The 16,349-nt window shown below is 51.1% G+C and overlaps 1 protein-coding gene across 2 annotated transcripts in view; it reads right to left on the bottom strand.

Annotated features, from left to right (window-relative positions):
* LOC134345416 (intraflagellar transport protein 43 homolog A) overlaps nucleotides 1-15,553 on the bottom strand; it is a 53,309-nt gene extending 37,756 nt beyond the window's left edge. Inside the window, exons 1-2 of one of the 2 annotated variants that reach the window (XM_063046058.1) lie at nucleotides 15,506-15,553; nucleotides 8,766-8,819 (exon numbers count right to left, since the gene is read on the bottom strand). In XM_063046058.1, the coding sequence (XP_062902128.1) occupies nucleotides 8,766-8,819; nucleotides 15,506-15,538 (87 nt within the window). In that variant the 5' untranslated portion in view covers nucleotides 15,539-15,553. Of the gene's footprint in view, nucleotides 1-8,765; nucleotides 8,820-15,077; nucleotides 15,239-15,505 lie in introns of those variants that run through there. The other variant, XM_063046049.1, reaches the window with a different exon arrangement.
* Nucleotides 15,554-16,349: the final 796 nt, after the last annotated feature.

Here is a 16,349-nt window from a genome sequence, read left to right as displayed (position 1 = left end):
GAAGAAAGGATTGAATACTTTGTATTCGCAGAAGGACTCTCTCAATTCAATAAACTCTTTGATATTCTTCTTAATTTTCAAAAATAAACTGCTTAGGAATGCTGAGAAGTCATGTTGCCTAAAATAAGAGATGACTAATGAAGTGTGGGAAAAAGGCTGAAGGGAGGACGAGGACATATTCTCTTCCCGGGAATCTGGGACCTGGCACAGATACAGCTACAGCTCTCCCATCCTGTCCAAGTCCGCCGTAGACTCCCTGCCTCCACTACACTAATTGCCCTCCTACTGTCTTGGTATCATCAGCAAACTTGGCCACAATGCCCCAGTTCCTTCATTCAGATCATTAATGTATAAAGTGAAAAATTGCAGTCCCATCACTGACCCCTAAGGAACATCACTCGTCACTGGCAACAATTTGAAAAGGACTCCTTTATTGTCAGTCTCTGACCTTTGTCAGCCAGCCAATCATGTATCTATGCTGGTATCCTCCTTCCTACACCATGGGCTCTTAACTTGTTTAGCAGCCTTGTTTGCACCACCTTGGCAAAGGTCTTCTGAAAATCCACTACTGTACTCTCGTTCGTTACGACCTTGCACCTTGTCGTCTACCTGCACTGCATTTTCTCTGGAACTGTTATACTTTATTCTACATTCTGTTATTGCTTTACCTGGTTCTACCTCAGTGCACTGTGTAATGATCTGATCTATATGAATAGATTGCAAGACAGGCTTTTCACTTAACCTTGGTACATGTGAGATTAATAAACCAATTCCAATGACAAGAACGTTATCAGGACTGGAGGCTCGAGTTACAAGTCGAGACTGGATAGGCTGGGGCTGCTTCCCATGGAGCACAGGAGGCTGAGGGGGATGACCTTATCAAGGTTTATAAAATCATGAGTGACATGGCTAAGGTCACAGACGAAATTTTCCCCAGGGTTGGAGAGTCTGAACCTAGACATACAGCTTTAAGATGAGAGGAAAGATTTACAGAGGTTGGTGGGTGTGGGGAATGAGCTGCCTGATGAAGTGGTTGAAGCAGGTACAATTACAATGTACCATGGACAGGTATATGGATGAGAAAGTTTTAGAAGGATATGGGTCAGATGTAGGCAAATGGGACAAGCACAGATCAGCAACCTGGTCTGTAGAGATACATTGGGCCGAAGGGCCTGTTTTTGTGCTGTATATTTTCTATAACTCCCTTTCAATGACAGATGTAAAAGATAGCACAGCAGTATTTCTGAGTGCAGCCCTCTGATTGCGACCAACTCTAATCCCTCAGATGTCATCAGTACAGGCAGAATCTGGTCACTTCTCTCACTGCTCCTTTGGGTAGTTTTCTGCACCCCAACTGGCTGTGTCACTGTGACACACACTGCAGAGTGTGGCCACAACTTGAAGAGCTGAGTGGTATTGGAACTCCGAGGGTTAAATTGCAAGAAGATTACACAAACCAGCATCGTAATCCTTGGAATCCGAAAGCTGATGTGATTTATACATTCAAGATATTATGAGGAGCTAATAGGGTGGTTATTTCTGCTAGCTGAGAATCCAGGGCAAGGGGGCGGTCCGAGCTTTCATGACAAGACAGGAAACTGTGAGCAAACACACATGAGGAGCAGAGACTGAGTGTTTCAGCACTGACTGTGGTGTGTGTAACAGGGACTGTGACCCACTACTAACTTGGGGGGGGGGTGTGAGTGGGAGAGAGAAACAGAGACCATACATGTGTAACATGGACTGCATGTGTGCAACAGGGACCACGTGCATGTAACATAGATCACATCCAAGCATTCACCACTTATGTAACAGGGACTGGGTCCCAGCACTGACCGTGTTTCTAAGAGACCAGGTGTGTAACAGGAACTGTGTGCGCAACAGGGATTATGTCTCAGCACTGACTGTGTGCATAACACGGATTGTGTGAGCAACAGACACTATGTCCCACCACTAGAACTTCAAGCAACCCTTTTACAACCACAGGAGGTGCCACCTTACTGGAGGACTGGAAAGTTGTTAGGGTCCAAAGGAGAGCAGGTGTTTAAATGAAGGAATGGCAAACAATGGCAGCAGCAAACCCATCACAACATAAACCAACTTCCCGTTAGCGCAGGGTCCTTTCAACACCAACACTAACCAATCACTTTCCAGTTAACAAACAGTATATCCCCATGCTATGATTTTAGAAAACTGCCTGCATCGTGATATCCTGTAATATGAATCTTTCACAAAAATTGACAGAACTTGCTTCAATGGCATATTATGTTTAATTGTTTTTTCTCTTCACATAAACTCTGTAAAAATCAATTCTTAATCCATACCTCAAGCTTTTCTGGTAGCAATTTGGAATTCAACAGGATGAATATCAGTTAGCCAAAATGTTGTAATGTCCTGAGTTTCTCCATTACATGTCTAGAGGAGGTTCAGGAGAATGACCCAGGGAATGAAAGGGTTAATGAATGAGGAGCATTTGATGGCTGTGGGCCTATACTCGCTGGATTGGGTGTTGTGCAATAAGTCTGATTTGATTTGGGAGCCTAAGGTAAAGGAACGCTTAGGTGATAGTGATCATAATATGATCACTGGCATTATACAGACAGTTCAATGATCAGATGTGATCATAATATACCATATCTGGCATACATGTGGAGAGAATAAACTGTGATTAATGTAGGTTGGCTGATGTCCATCATGGTCTCGATGGCTGGAGGGCCTCTTGCCCTGCTGTATCTCCCTGAGACACAGTGTCCTCCAAGAGCAGGAGGTTTTTAATAAAACATGGAAGTAATCTCAAAGGCATACAATCCATGAAATAGTTGGAATTACATCCTCCCACCACTGTGGAGAATTCCTTGCATGCATTGTCCAGGCTAAATGTTATTCAATCTCCCCAAGCCACTTCATAACAACGAGGCACGTTTTCACACAGCTCCATACTTGGAATCAGTGAAAAATAGTTGGGATGCCAAATCCTATTCCTATCTTCCTTTTCCATGAGTTTCTCTGGACTATCCTGCTCCTTCTGACTGTACAGAAACACTAAACCTCAGAGGCAGATGAGTTAAACATCAGAGGAATTCCATGAGCTCATTCCCAAGTCCAGTTTCCAAGTGAAGGTTAAGGTCCTCATAATTATTGCATGACACTTGTTGAATGCCACTAACTTCTGAGTTCATGCTCTGTGCAGTGGATGCTATAAAAACCATTCCCACTGTGGCTTTCTGCCATCCAATGTTCCGGAGCGTCACCTGTAGTTAATCTCTGTCCTAATACTCTGACCCATTGTCCTTCTCCTTTACGGCTGCAAACCACCTCAGGATGACCGGGGCCTTTTTGCTCACCTTTACTGTGACTCATATCCCCTGGGAAAGGGCAGTTCTTAGCCTGGGTTGCATTCCATCTCTACCAGATCAAATCCATTTATCTCTATTTACACTATTAATTCATCTGTCTTGTTCTGAACACTTTGTGCTTCAGATGGTGCACCTCCAGTTTTAACTCATTACTTACTTTCCCTGATGGCAGTCTAGTTCTGGTTTAAGTCTCTGTCTTTTCCTTGCCATTCTGGCTGTTTCCCTCCACAGATGCTGCCTGACCCACTGATTTCCCCCAGTGCTCTGTGTGTTGGTTTGAACTGGCTGAAGCTTTGATGAGCTGGTGGGGTGCAAAGTTCACACCTCCAGCTGATCTCCACACTAGGACAATGGAAGATTATGGTCATTATTGTTTTCACTCTTACTTTCCTCAGTGACTTCACACACAGCTGATCCAGGTCTAGTGATTTTTATACTTCACAGTTGAGTGTTCTGATTATGAATTTTCTTTTTCTTCATTTTTCAGGATCAAATCAGAATCAGGTTTATTATCACTGGCATGTGACGTGAAATGTGTCAACTTAGCAGCAGCAGTTCAATGCAATACATAATCTAGCAGAGAGAATGAAAAAAATAATAAATAAAACATAATAATAATAAACAAGTAAATCAATTACATTATGTTGAATAGTTTTTTAAAATGTGCAAGAACAGAAATACTGTACATAAAAAAAAGAGAAGTAGTGTCCAAAGCTTCAATGTCCATTCAGGAATCAGATGGCAGAGGGGAAGAAGTTGTTCCTGAATCGCTGAGTGTGTGCCTTCAGGCTTCTGTACCTCCTGCCTGAAAAAAGGGCATGCCCTGGGTGCTGGAGGTCCTTAATAATGGACGCTGCCTTTCTGAGATACTGCTCCCTGAAGATGTCCTGGGTACTTCGTGTGTTAGTGCCCAAGATGGAGCTGACTAGATTTACAACCTTCTTTCAGTCCTGTGCAGTAGCATCTCCATACCAGACAGTGATGCAGTCAGTCAGAATGCTCTCCACAGGACAACTATAGAAGTTTTTGAGTGTATTTGTTGACATGCCAAATCTCTTCAAACTCCGAGTAAAGTATAGCCGCTGTCTTGACTTCTTTATAACTACATTGATAAGTTGGGACCAGGTTAGATCCTCAGAGATCTTGACACCCAGGAACTTGAAGCTGCTCACTCTCTCTACTTCTGAACCCTCCATGAGGATTGGTATGTGTTCCTTCATCTTACCCTTCCTGAAGTTCACAATCAGCTTTTTCATCTTACTGACGTTGAGTGCCAAGCTGTTACTGCGGTACCATTCCTCTAGTTGGCATATCTCACTCCTGCACGCCCTCTTGTCACCACTTGAGATTCTACCAACAATGGTTGTATTGTCAGCAAATTTATAGATGGTATTTGAGCTATGCCTAGCCACATCAAGGTATCTGTGGTATGGCCCACCCCTCAGTGCCCTCGAGGAGGTGGTGGTAAGCCATACCTGCTGAATCTCTCCTGCTCCCTTGTACATTGCTCCTAATTGTGTCAACATTGTTGATCAGCCGTCATGATTTTTTTCCCTTCAGACACCAACTTACCCTCCACCCCAAACTAATGTTCTGGAGCCCTATATCCCAACCTAAATCCGTATCAGTCCCAACTCACTGTGGAATATGTACCTAAGTAGTAAAGGAGGAACTTGCATCTCATATTAATCAATAAAAAGATTTTTCTCTTTGGCTCACTATGGACAATGTTGGCAAGGCTATAGAACATAAAACAATATAGCACAATACAGGCCCTTTAGTTTACCATGATGTAGTTATCTTTTAACCTACTCAAAGATCACTTTAACCCTTTCCTCCCTCATAGCCCTCCAGTTTTCTTTCATCCATGTGCCTATCTACATTTCTTAAATGTCCCCAATGTATCTACCTCTACCACTAACACAGGCAGTACCCACTGCACTCTGTATAAAAGAACCTACCTTGGACTTCCTGCTATACTTTCCTCCAATCACCTTAGAGTTATGTCCCCTCATATTCGCCATCTCCATCCTGGGAAAAAGTCTCTGGCTGTCCACTCGATCTGTGCCTCTTATCATTGTATATCAGTTGGAGATACAGGCAGAGAAATGGCCTGTGGAATTTAATCTGAACTAGATGGTGGTCTTGCTTTTTTGGGAAGTCAAATGCAAGGGGAAAATATACACTACATGGCAGGACCCTCAGGAGAACTGGTGTACAGTGGATCTTGGGGTGCAAGTCCACTGACCTCTGAAGGTAGCATCACAAAAAGATAGGATGGTAAAGAAAGTGTTTGACATTCTTGCTTTCATCGGACAGGGTGTTCAGTATAAAAGTCGGGAAGTCATGTTGCAGCTGTATAAAACTTTGGAGAGGCCACGTTTGTAACATTGCATTCAGTTCTGCTCATCACACTACAGGCTTGAGAGAGGGTGCAGAAGAGGGTCAACAGGATGCTGCCACGATTAGAAAGCATGAGCTATCAGGGAAGGTTGGATGAACTTTGATAGTTTTCTCTGGAGTATCAGAGGCTGAGAGTATAAAATGATGAGAGGCATAGATCGGGGAGATAATCATTTTTGCGGGGTAGAAATACAAGATAATAAAATAAGAGTGCACCTAGCTCTAAGGTGAGGGGGGAAGTTTTTTTTTAAAGAAATTTATTTATACACAGCGATATCTGGGTGTTTGGAACATGCTGCTAGGAGAGGAGGTGGAAGCAGATTTGATAGCAATGTTTAAGAACCATTCAGACAAACATATAAAAAGCAGGGAAAGGAGGGATATATGCCATCCAACCCCATTTAAACCTGATGGGATAAGTTTAAATTGCATCACAGTCTTAGCAGGCACTGAGGCCGAAGGGCCTGTTCCTGTGTTGTACTGTTCTATGTTCTAAGGTCTGATCAATTCCCATAACAGCCTGCTTTTGTGTTCAGTGTCCCGACTAATGACAGCCAGTGTCCCATTGGCTCTTAACAAAATTATCTATCTGTGCTGCCTTTTGATGTCTCTGTTCATCCAATCTCTATGAATTCAAACTCCAAAACATACTGCCTGTCCGAATTTACAGCATCTCATGTACCCATCATCTCTCAATTTATAAGCCCAGCTATCTAACACTTTGATTAGACCATTTTAAAACACTCATCCATATTTTAAAATCTCCCCATGTCTGACTACTCCTAACCTCTGTAATTAATTCCAGAACAGCAAACTCCAAGATTTCTGCACTCAGCAGGGTCCTGCTTTCTGTGAACAAAGCCCCAAGTCACAGAACCTCCTCTTGCCTTGAAGGATCCTCTTGGAGCCCATTGCTTTAAGGCAACTTTTGACCAGCTCCTCATGTGGCTCAGAGCTCCCTTTGTCGATATGAATTAAACTGTTGTCATTTTAACAGCTTGCCAACATTCACCTCACCTTCAATCAGAAGCTGTGACTGGATCTGCCCTATTACTCAGTAAATCCCTCTCCGATAACAACCCCCTGCATTGTCTCCAATGTTGTGCCATCCTCTCTGAACCCGGGGTGGAACGTGCCCTTTAACAGCCCACTTAATTTTATCTGTAAACTTCAAAGGTGGAGCTCCTGGTTGTCAGGAATTTTAATTCCCTTTTCCATTCCCATACATTGGCCTCCTTCACTGTCAGGGTGAAATGAAACACAAACTAGAGCAGGCTTTCCCAACCTGGGGTCTAAGGACCCCTTGCTTAATGGCATAAAAAAGGTTGGGAACCCCTGAACTAGAGGAACAGAGGCCTGCAGGCAGCCTGTCCTGGGGTTGGAGGCCAGCCTGTGTGTCGGAAAGGGGCTTATTTTGCTGCTGCTAAATGTGGTGGGCATGTTCCGTTGGCACCAGAATGTGTGGCGACACTTGCGGGCTGCATTAAGCACATTCTCTGGTGTGTTGGTTGTTTACACAAATGATACCTTTCACTACATGTTTCATCGTGTGTGTTAAATAAACTTATATCTGAATGTTCCCACTGGGTGGTCTACAACGGAACAGCATGAACATTGAATTCTCTAATTTCAAGTAATCTACTCCCCTTTTCTCTGTCCTCCTGATCTACCCAGTTTTTCTCACTCACACACTCTTCTTCCTAACCTATCGCTCAGTTCCCCACCCCAATTTGCTCCATCTGCCTTTCAAACACACACACACCCCTTCCTCTTCTTACTGCCCTTTTCACCTCCCACCTCTGGTCCCATTTTCCACCTTTCACTCCCACCATCTGCAGCCCTTTGTCACGGCCATTCATCACCTCCCAGCCTCTGTCGCTACCTCCACCTCCATCTGCTAATCAACCCCTCCTCACCAGGCTCAATCTATCACCTGCCAGCTCCTGCCCCACCACTCCCCTCTCTATTCTCAGTCCCAATGAAGGATCTCAGCCCAAACCAGCGACTGTCCATTTCCCTCCACAGATGCTGCCTGGCCTGCTTTTTGCACCAGAATGTACAGTCTCTTGTGTCTGCTGTACACACATCTCAGTCCATTTTATCCCTATACCCTGCAGACACCAGCCTCTCTGGCCCTTTGTCCCTGGCAACCTGGCAGTTCTTTGACAGTCTGACCAATTTCTCAGTGTTTTGCATGTTTCAACTGCTCTAGAACCGCACGCTGGGTTTTGTAAAGCTGATTTAATAAGACCCACCTCCCCTCTGGGAACACCAAGGCTTATTGCAGTCAATCCTGACTTTTCCAGCAGACTGCAAGGTCTGTCCATAGTTAGCCTGAGAGAGATGATTTGTGTCCTCAACAACACACTGACACCGTTACAGAACAATTCAACAATGCCTCCCTAATGATGGAAATATGTTTTATTTGGAGGTAGGGTCAATGGGGCCTTGAGATTCCCTGCCTTTAGCCGGACACTTGGCCTAATTTGGCATCGTGAGCCCTGCAACATATCTGACATTCTTCTGGAGCCATTGAATGCAGTCAACTCACCAGAGACCAGCTCTTCAGCAAGTTACACTTATTTGGTTATTTAAAGCAACAACATATCCATTTTTACCCTGTACATGTTGCAAGACAGAGAAATAAGAACATGACTGTTCCTGATAAGGTGTCTGATCGATTCGTCAGTATACAGATCAGTCTCTCCGGAGGGTGTGACAGGAATATGCACACTGGGGTGAGGAGGCGTTAGGGATAAGTCCATACTGTGGAGCGAGGAGGGAACAGAAGAGAGTTCACAAACTAGGAACCTGGAGGTGGAACCAGAGTCTGAAAGACAGTCTGTACATTGTGGGGAGAGGGACCTGCCCCCTAGTGAGGGCAACACCCTGAAGGGGAGGGACCCATCTCCCACTGCATTCTGTAGTATTGTTGACCATCACCCTGTTGACTGTTTATGGAAAGGCAGGGGTGATGGGGAAGTACCTGCACATCCACACACTCACCTCCGCGCCTACGGTGTCCTGGGACTGCCGCGCTCGACGGCCAGTCTTTGCAACCTACAGGGAGAGAAAGATGGGTTAGTCCAAGTTCTGCAATAAATGCGCACGAGTCCCACATCAGACACCTCGCACACTCATCTCTCGGCAGCTGCAACACAGTTTTCCTAATGCCTCTTCTTCTCTGCAACACTTCCAACGTAAATGACACTTGTTACAGCACCACCACCTGCCCAGGACCCAACCATTGCCTTCCCTCTCCACCCCCACAAATAGCAAAGAAGAGAACGTGTCACTTGATGATGCATGGGATACAGGGGTAAAATGTAAGTTTAAATTCAGATCTGAATTACTCGTGCAGGACAGACAGTAGTGGTAGCTGGAGGTCCATGACTAGCGATGTTCTGCAGAGACTGGTGGATTAACAGAAGAGATTCTGCAGGTGCTGGACATCTTCAGCAACACATACAAAGTGCTCGAGGAGCTCAGCAGGTCAGACAGTATCTACAGAGGGGAATAAACTGCTGACATTTCGGGATAAGTTACTTCATCAGGACTGAAAAGGAAGGGGGCAAAAGCCAAAATAAGGTGGATGGAAGGGGAGGAGTACAAGCTGGCAGGTGATAGACGAGACCAGGTGAGGGGGGAGGGAGGTGGGAGGTAAAGCAAGAAGTTGGGAGATAATAGGTGTAAGATATAAAGGGCTGAAGAAAAAGAAATCTGACATTAGAGGGCAGTGGACCTTGGAAGAAAGGGCAAGAAGCGGGGAACTAGAGGGAGATATTGGGCAAGGGAGGAGAGAAGGGGTGAGAGGGGAGCCAGAATGGGAATGGAAAAAGAGAGGAGGGGGATGAGGGGGGGGAAATTACCATAAACTGGAGAAATTGATGTTCATGCCATCAGGTTGGAAGCTACACAGACAGAATATGAGTTGTTGCTACTCAAACCTGAAAGTGGCCTCCTCATGGCAATGGAGCAGGCCATGGCCAGGCATGGCAGAATGTGTACGGGAAGTCAAATTGAAATAGGTGGATTAGCTAGTTTGTGGATAAAACCAATATTGGTGGAGTTGTGACCAGTGTAAAGGACTATCAAAGAATACAACAGGGTAGAGATCAGTTACAGATATATACATTTAGATTTATTAATCATATGTGCATTGAAACATACAGTGAATTGCAAATTAGACTGACAGAGCATGAATTGATACCTTGCAGCCCAACCAGTCCATGCTGACCACGGTGCTCACCCAACTAGTTGCAATTTCCTGTGTTTGGCCCATATCACCCCCCTCCCCACAAAATTCTCCCCTCCATATACCTGTTCAAGTGCTTCTTAAATGAAACTATTGTACCTGCCTCCATGAGCTTCCTCATTCCATATACACCACCCTCGGTGTAATAACGTTATCCCTGAGTTCCATTCTAAGTCTTCACCCTCTTACTCTAAACCTATGCCCCCAAGTTAAGAACCCTCTACCCCAGGAAAAAGACTTGCTGTTCACCTTATCTATGCCTCTCATAATTTTAAACATTTCTATCAGGTTGCCCAGTATTCTCCTACTTTCTGAGGAATAGGACTTACCTTGGCTAGCCTCTTCTTCTATCTCAGGCCTTCTAGTCCTGACAACATTCTTGTAAAACTTTTCAGCACTCTTTCCTGTTTAACAATGTTTTTCCGACAACATGGTGACCAAAGCTATACACAGTACTCCAAGTGCAGTCTCACCAATGACTTGTACAACTAAAACATAATGTCCCAATTCCTATATTCAATGCTCTAACTGCTGAAAGCCTTTTTTCACCACCTGTTCTTTGTTCTATCTGTGAAGAACAGAGAATGAGAAAAAAAAATTCTTCGCCCAGAGGCTGAATCTTCAGAATTCTCTACAGGCAAGGCTAGGGAAGCCAATGATGAAAATATTTAAGACAGACCGCCAGAAGAAGCAGGATCTCCCAGTGGCCACCCATTTTAATTCCACTTCCCATTCCCATTCCAATGTCTACCGTCTCCTCCTCTACTGTCACGATGAAGCCATACTCAGGTTGGAGGAACAAGACCTTATATTCTGTCTGGGTAGCCTCCAACCTGATGGCATGAACATCGATTTCCCAAACTTCCCGTAACGCCCACCCCCCCCTCACCATACCCCATCCCCTTTTCCCTCTGTCACCTTGCCTCATTGCCTGTCCATCTTCTCCCTCTGATGCTCCTCCCCCCTTTTATTTCTTCTATGGCCTTTTGTCCTCTCTGATTAGACTCCCCCTTCTCCAGCCCTGTACCCCTCTCAGCAATCAATTTCCCAGGTCTTTACTTCATCCCTCCCTCATCACCTCGTGTTTGTCTCTCCCCTCTCCCCACCTTTTAAATCTACTCCTCAGCTTTTTTCTTTCCTCCAGTTCTGCTGAAGGGTCTCAGCCCGAAACGTCAACTGTACTTTTTTCCATAGATGCTGCCTGACCTGCTGAGTTCCTCGAGCATTTTGTGTGTGTTGCCAAGACAGACATTGATAGATGGACATTACAGGAATTGGGATTAGAGTTAGTGTAGTAAAGTGGTACAAAGGTAGATCAGACAACTTTAGGATGGCACATTGGCAGAGTGGGTAGAGCTGCTGCCTCACTCACAGCCTCACGGACTGGGGGTTCAATCCCAACCACTGGCACTACCTGCATGGTGCCTGAACCAAGAGTATTTCCCCTGGGTGTTCTGGTTCCCTCCACATCCCAACAATGTGCATGGTCAGGGGATTGACTGGACACTGTGAAATGTCCCCAGTGTGTGGGGGATGGGAGGAAATGGTACTGATGTTATTTCTCTGAGAGCTGGCATAGTTCAGATAGGGTTCTCCATCTGTAGTGAGAAACTGCACCACCCCGTAATCTCACCTCAGCATTCAGCCACACCTCAAACCCCTCAACAATCCTCCCACACCCCTCCAATACCCCTTCGCCCCCCCGTTCCAATGCCCCTCCTCAATCCCTCCTTCCAACGCCCCACTCTCCTCGCCCCAAATCACCCCTTGCCCCTCCGCTCCAGCGCCCTCCCCTCATCCCCTCCGCTCCAGCGGCCTCCCCTTGTCCCCTCCGCTCCAGCGCCCTCCCCACGTCCCCTCCGCTCCAGAGCCCTCCCCACGCCCCCTCCGCTCCAGCGGCCTCCCCTCGTCCCCTCCGCCCCAGCGCCCTCCCCACGCCCCCTCCACCCCAGCGCCCTCCCCACGCCCCCTCCGCCCCAGCGCCCTCCACACACCCCTGCACTCCAGCACCCTCCCCACGCCCCTGCACTCCAGCACCCTCCCCACGCTCCTGCACTCCAGAGCTCTCCCCTCGCCCCCTCCGCTCCAGCGACCTCCCCACGCCCCTCCGCTCCAGCGACCTCCCCACGCCCCTCCGCTCCAGAGCCCTCCCCTCATCCCCTCCCTCCAGAGCCCTCCCCTCGTGCCCTCCGCTCCAGAGCCCTCCCCAAGCCCCCTCCGCTCCAGCGACCTCCCCACGCCCCCTCCGCCCCAGCGGCCTACCCACGCCCCTCCGCCCCAGCGGCCTCCCCACGCCCCCTCTGCCCCAGCGGCCTCCCCACGCCCCCTCCGCCCCAGCGCCCTACCCTTGTCCCCTCCGCTCCAGAGCCCTCCCCTCGTCCCCTCCGTTCCAGCGCCCTCCCCACACCCCTGCACTCCAGCACCCTCCCCACGCCCCTGCACTCCAGAGCTCTCCCCTCGCCCCCTCCACTCCAGCGACCTCCTCACGCCCCTCCGCTCCAGAGCCCTCCCCACGCCCCACCCGCACCAGCGCCCTCCCCACGCCCCCTCTGCCCCAGCGGCCTCCCCACGCCCCCTCCGCCCCAGCGACCTCCCCACGCCCCCTCCACCCCAGCGCCCTCCCCATGCCCCCTCCGCTCCAGCGCCCTCCCCACACCCTTGCACTCCAGCACCCTCCCCACGCCCCTGCACTCCAGCACCCGCCCCACGCCCCTGCACTCGAGCTCTCCCCTCGCCCACTCCGCTCCAGCGACCTCCCCACGCCCCTCCGCTCCAGAGCCCTCCCCTCATCCCCTCCCTCCAGAGCCCTCCCCTCGTGCCCTCCGCTCCAGAGCCCTCCCCAAGCCCCCTCCGCTCCAGCGACCTCCCCACGCCCCCTCCGCCCCAGCGGCCTCCCCACGCCCCTCCGCCCCAGCGGCCTCCCCACGCCCCCTCCGCCCCAGCGCCCTACCCTCGTCCCCTCCGCTCCAGAGCCCTCCCCTCGTCCCCTCCGTTCCAGCGCCCTCCCCACACCCTTGCACTCCAGCACCCTCCCCACGCCCCTGCACTCCAGAGCTCTCCCCTCGCCCCCTCCGCTCCAGCGACCTCCTCACGCCCCTCCGCTCCAGAGTCCTCCTCTCATCCCCTCCCTCCAGAGCCCTCCCCTCGTGCCCTCTGCTCCAGAGCCCTCCCCAAGCCCCCTCTGCTCCAGAGCCCTCCCCACGCCCCACCCGCACCAGCGCCCTCCCCACGCCCCCTCCGCTCCAGCTCCCTCCCCTCGTCCCTTCCGCTCCAGAGCTCTCCCCACGCCCCTGCGCTCCAGAGCCCTCCCCACGCCCCTGCGTTCCAGAGCCCTCCCCTCACCCCCTCCGCTCCAGCGCCCTCCCCACGCTCCTCCGCTCCAGCGCCCTCTCTCGTCCCCTCCGCTCCAGAGCCCTCCCTTCGTCCCCTCCGCTCCAGCGCCCTCTCCTCGTCCCCTCCGCTCCAGCGCCCTCCCCTCGTCCCCTCCGCTCCAGCGCCTTCCCCACGTCCCGCCGCCCCAGAGCCCTCCCCACGCCCCTCCGCCCCAGAGCCCTCCCCTCATCCCCTCCGCCCGAGCCCTCCCCTTGTCCGCTCCGCTCCAGAGCCCTCCGCTCGTCCCCTCCGCTCCAGCGCCCTCCCTCGTCCCCTCCGCTCCAGAGCCCTCCCCACGTCCCAGCCCTCCTCTCGTCCCCTCCGCTCCAGAGCCCTTCCCTCGTCCCCTCCGCTCCAGAGCCCTCCCCACGCCGCTCCACTCCAGAGCCCTCCCCACGCCCCCTCCGCTGCAGAGCCCTCCTCTCGTCCCCTCCGCTGCAGAGTCCTCCCCACGCCGCTCCGCTCCAGAGCCCTCCCCTCGTCCCCTCCGCTCCAGAGCCCTCCCCTCGTCCCCTCCGCTCCAGAGCCCTCCCCTCGTCCCAGCCCTCCTCTCGTCCCCTCTGCTCCAGAGCCCTCCCCTCGTCCCCTCCGCTCCAGAGCCCTCCCCTCGTCCCCTCCGCTCCAGCGCCCTCCCCTCGTCCCAGCCCTCCTCTCGTCCCCTCCGCCCGAGCCCTCCCCTCATCCCCTCCGCTCCAGAGCCCTCCCCTCGTCCCCTCCGCTCCAGCGCCCTCCCTCGTCCCCTCCGCTCCAGAGCCCTCCCCACGTCCCGCCGCCCCAGAGCCCTCCCCACGCCGCTCCGCCCCAGAGCCCTCCTCTCATCCCCTCCGCTCCAGAGCCCTCCCCTCATCCCCTCCGCTCCAGAGCCCTCCTCTCGTCCCCTCCGCTGCAGAGCCCTCCCCACGCCGCTCCGCTCCAGAGCCCTCCCCTCGTCCCAGCCCTCCTCTCGTCCCCTCCGCTCCAGAGCCCTCCCCTCGTCCCCTCCGCTCCAGAGCACTCCCCACGTCGCTCCACCCCAGAGCCCTCCTCTCGTCTCCTCCGCTCCAGCGCCCTCCCCTCATCCCCTCCGCTCCAGAGCCCTCCTCTCGTTCCCTCCGCTGCAGAGCCCTCCCCACGCCGCTCCGCTCCAGAGCCCTCCCCTCGTCCCCTCCGCTCCAGCGCCCTCCCCTCGTCCCAGCCCTCCTCTCGTCCCCTCCGCTCCAGAGCCCTCCCCTCGTCCCCTCCGCTCCAGAGCACTCCCCACGTCGCTCCACCCCAGAGCCCTCCTCTCGTCTCCTCCGCTCCAGCGCCCTCCCCTCGTCCCCTCCGCTTCAGAGCTCTCCCCACGCCCCCTCCGCTCCAGAGCCCTCCCCACGCTGCCTCGGCCTCCCCCCACCGCTCTCCAACCCACATCCACCCCTCTACCCCAACCACCTTTTCCTCAACACCCTCACCCCTCCCTGGACACTCACTCCCGGACCCTGCCTGGGACTCTCCATCCTTCCTCACTCCCCCCGAGAAATCCATCCTCGATCCCTCTCCCACCTACACACTCACCCTCACCCAACCCTGGTCCCTCCGTGTCTGGGATTCGCGCCCCCCTCCCCACCCGTCCTCAAGCCTGCAACAACCCACACTCCCACCCAGCCACCAGAGTGAAGGCTGCAGTCGGGGTCGGGTCTCCGTTGAGGCGCCAGCCTCGGGTAGTTCCTCACCCGTTGGGTCTCCGTATCCAACGCATCCTCCATCGCAGGCCCGGTCCCGCCGCGCACGCGCAGTAGTCTCCAGGCAACAGCGTCCTAGGCAACCGCTTCCGGTGTGAGCGCTTGCCCTTCTATCGCTCCATTCCTCCTTCTCTCCCCATGCCTCCTCCTTTCACTCCAACATCTACTCCTCACCCTCAGTCATCCTCACAAAAGCCATCCCCTACGCTCCCGGCCCGGATCTCCCTCACTCCTCCGACATCACCCTGCAGTGGTACAGGAAGCTCAGCAATATATGCAAGGCAGGTATTATGGCTTCTTACATATCTACAAAGTTTCAGGTGACTATTAAGAAGAGATTATCAGACAAGGTTATCAGTATTCACGTCTGAGATGGTTGCTATTATCAACGGGTCGAAGAAGTACGGACTGATTATTACCTCGATGCTCTGATTCGTTCTCAGTTTTGACATCTATTAAAACAGGTATTTCAAATTGTAGACCAAATATTCTTCTTGAGGTTGGACAACATCTGCTGAGGCTGCAGGGTGTCGGCCTGTGTATATATTTCTTCCCTGCCATTGGGGCTGAAGGAAAAGAGGTGGCAGACATTCTTGTCAAGCAATCACTTAAAATTAAGGACGTAAATGTAGTGGTGCCTTTGCATAAAGGGGAGGTGAAAGCCATAATTAAAAAGTCTATGCAATCACTGTGACAACAATGTTGAGATAATGAAAAGAAAGGATGGTATTTATATAAAATTCAGAAGATGGTGGGAACTCAACTGAGAGATGCGTATAAAAGGAGGGAAGAAATTATACTTACCATATAACATATAACAATTACAGCACGGAAACCGGCCATCTCCGCCCTTCTAGTCCGTGCCAAACTCTTACTCTCACCTAGTCCCACCCACCTGCACTCAGCCCATAACCCTCCATTCCTTTCCTGTCCATATACCTATCCAACTTAACTTTAAACGACATCATCGAACCTGCCTCAACCACTTCTTCTGGAAGCTCGTTCCACACAGCTACCACTCTCTGAGTAAAGAAGTTCCCCCTCATGTTACCCCTAAACTTTTGCCCTTTAACTCTCAACTCATGTCCTCTTGTTTGAATCCCCCCCACTCTCAATGGAAAAAGCCTATCCACATCAACTCTGTCTATCCCCCTCATAATTTTAAATACCTCTATCAAGTCCCCCCTCAACCTTCTACGCTCCAAAGAATAAAGACCTAACTTGTTCAACCTTTCTCTGTAACTTAGGAGATGAAACCCAGGC

The sequence above is a fragment of the Mobula hypostoma genome, chromosome 1, assembly GCF_963921235.1.
Source record: "Mobula hypostoma chromosome 1, sMobHyp1.1, whole genome shotgun sequence".
NCBI classification, from domain to species: domain Eukaryota; kingdom Metazoa; phylum Chordata; class Chondrichthyes; order Myliobatiformes; family Myliobatidae; genus Mobula; species Mobula hypostoma.
This window is presented reverse-complemented; position numbering and strand designations above follow the sequence as displayed.